Genomic DNA, 2235 nt, shown 5'->3' with positions numbered 1-2235 from the left:
ATTTTCCAAACTTGTGTTGTAATCGGGTTTTAAGCTGAGGAAAGAACAATAAATGTGCATATGCGTGCTCTGTAATATAAAGACAGTTAATTTACAATGTTGGATAAGTGAGTATTATTACTTTTCTTTTAGAAAGGAGATAATGTAGAGATAGGATATTTCTTTTTTTCTTAATGATATCACTTACATTCTCTGCAAAATGTTGCATATATATTTTGATGTTTTTCATCTCGAACAAACATCTGAATAGTGTCATCATCGTCATCATCATCATAATTGTAACTAACACACATCATACAGTTACTACGGGGCAGGAATACATGCACACACACTCTCCCTCTCAAAGTATTTTCCTTGTGTTTTCACATTTAATTCATCCAAAACACACAGGTAGTTTCTATGATTGTTTTCTATTTTCCAAATAGAAAATATAAGGAAAGAGCCAAGGTAAGAATAAAAATTTTAAACAATTGTCTTAAGATTACATAGCATAAAGTGGCTGAGGAGGAATTCAAGCTCAGAAGTCAAAAGAAGGTGGGAAGGAGAAAGGAAGAAAAAAGGAGAGTGAAACACAGGAGACGGAGGAACAAGGGAGGAGGATATTCAGATAAATTGAGATATAAAGACACAGAAAAACAGAATGAAATGAGAAAAGGACTGAAAGGTGATATGGTTTAACAGTTTTTAAAACTGTGTGATGAATGTTGTAAATGTGCAATTTTGGAGAGCAAAGATAGAATGCTCTCTTAATATTTAGCAAAGTGATTTTCACTAGTAGGTTTGTAATTTGCACTTTACTCAATATTTATAATGCAGATTTCTAATCATATATGAAGATGTGTAAGAGGAAGAGAGATAATGAATAATGGGTATCAAAGATTAGAATAAGTCACTGAATCTTTTATTTTTCCCTGCACTATAGGAGGCAGAATCTCATCCTTGAGTAGAAAGGAGGTAACATGTCTTCCTGTTTCTGTATTGGAACCATCACAGGCTTTTGAGCAACTACTTTTGAACCATACCCCCAAAGAGGTGACTGCTCCAGAAGCTATGATTACAGTTTGCAATGACAGCCACAGTGATTTCATTCTCCTGGGCTTCTCTGAGAAGCCATATTTGGAGAAGATACTCTTCTGGGTTGTTCTGATCTTTTATTGTTTGACTCTTGCAGGAAATATGGTCATTATTCTTGTTTCCTCAAAGGACCCTAAACTCCACATTCCCATGTATTTCTTTCTTTGCAACCTTTCCCTGCTAGACCTCTCTTTCACCAGCAGCTGTGTTCCGCAGATGTTAGTTAATTTCTGGGGTCCAGAGAAGACCATCAGCTACATTGGCTGTGCTTTTCAACTCTATGTCTTCTTATGGCTTGGGGCCACCGAATGTGTCCTTCTTGTGGTCATGGCTATGGACCGCTATGTGGCAGTGTGTCACCCACTGCAATATACTGCTATCATGCACCCCAAATTTTGTCTGCAGCTGGCCATCCTTGCATGGGGGGCTGGCCTGGTTCAGTCCTTGGTCCAGTCTCCTGCCACCCTCCAGTTACCCTTCTCCCACCGCAGGGTGGATGACATTGTGTGTGAAGTCCCAGCCCTGATTCAGGCTTCCAGTGCAGACACAACCTACAATGAAATCCAGATGTCCATAGCCAGTATCATTTTTCTGGTGCTACCCCTGGTCATCATCCTTTCCTCATACGGGGCTGTTGCTAAGGCTGTGCTGAGAATAAAGTCAGCTGCAGGGCAGCGGAAGGCATTCAGCACCTGCACTTCTCACCTTCTTGTGGTGTCCCTCTTCTATGGCACAGTGACAGCTGTCTATCTCCAACCCAAGAACCGCTATGCTCAAGAACAGGGCAAGTTCCTCACCCTTTTCTACACCGTTGCAACCCCAGCACTTAATCCACTCATCTACACTCTAAGGAACAGGGAGGTCAAGGGGGCACTAATAAGACTGGGGAGGAGGACTTGGGATTCCCAGAATAACTGAAGCAGTTGACACATGTTGGTCTCTTGCTTAACCTGAGAAGAGAGAATAACCTCATCACAAAAAGCTGAAGCTTTACCTCCTCACCCAAAAGTAGGGGAGAAATAGCTGTGTTGCATTCAAAGCTGCGATTTCAGGTCCATTCATCATTAGCTGATTAGGCCCTTACTTTCTGCAGGGTGCTGACGGAGGTACAGTATGGTATAGAAATGAGTAGATTTAATAACCATTGTCTTAAAGAATGCT

General features: G+C 40.9%; 1 protein-coding gene across 1 annotated transcript; it reads left to right on the top strand.

Annotated features, from left to right (window-relative positions):
• Positions 1-1050: 1050 nt before the first annotated feature.
• LOC124529250 (olfactory receptor 2H2-like) lies at positions 1051-1992 on the top strand. Its single transcript, XM_047103081.1, has one exon. It carries the CDS (start codon positions 1051-1053, stop codon positions 1990-1992), a length of 942 nt encoding a protein of 313 aa, XP_046959037.1.
• Positions 1993-2235: the final 243 nt, after the last annotated feature.

This window comes from Lynx rufus, unplaced genomic scaffold, assembly GCF_022079265.1.
Source record: "Lynx rufus isolate CCGP_SWC_20201006 ecotype Redwood Valley unplaced genomic scaffold, mLynRuf1.p SCAF_6, whole genome shotgun sequence".
NCBI classification, from domain to species: domain Eukaryota; kingdom Metazoa; phylum Chordata; class Mammalia; order Carnivora; family Felidae; genus Lynx; species Lynx rufus.
The sequence above is the reverse complement of the archived record's forward strand: the minus strand, read 5'-3'. Positions and strand labels throughout refer to the sequence as shown.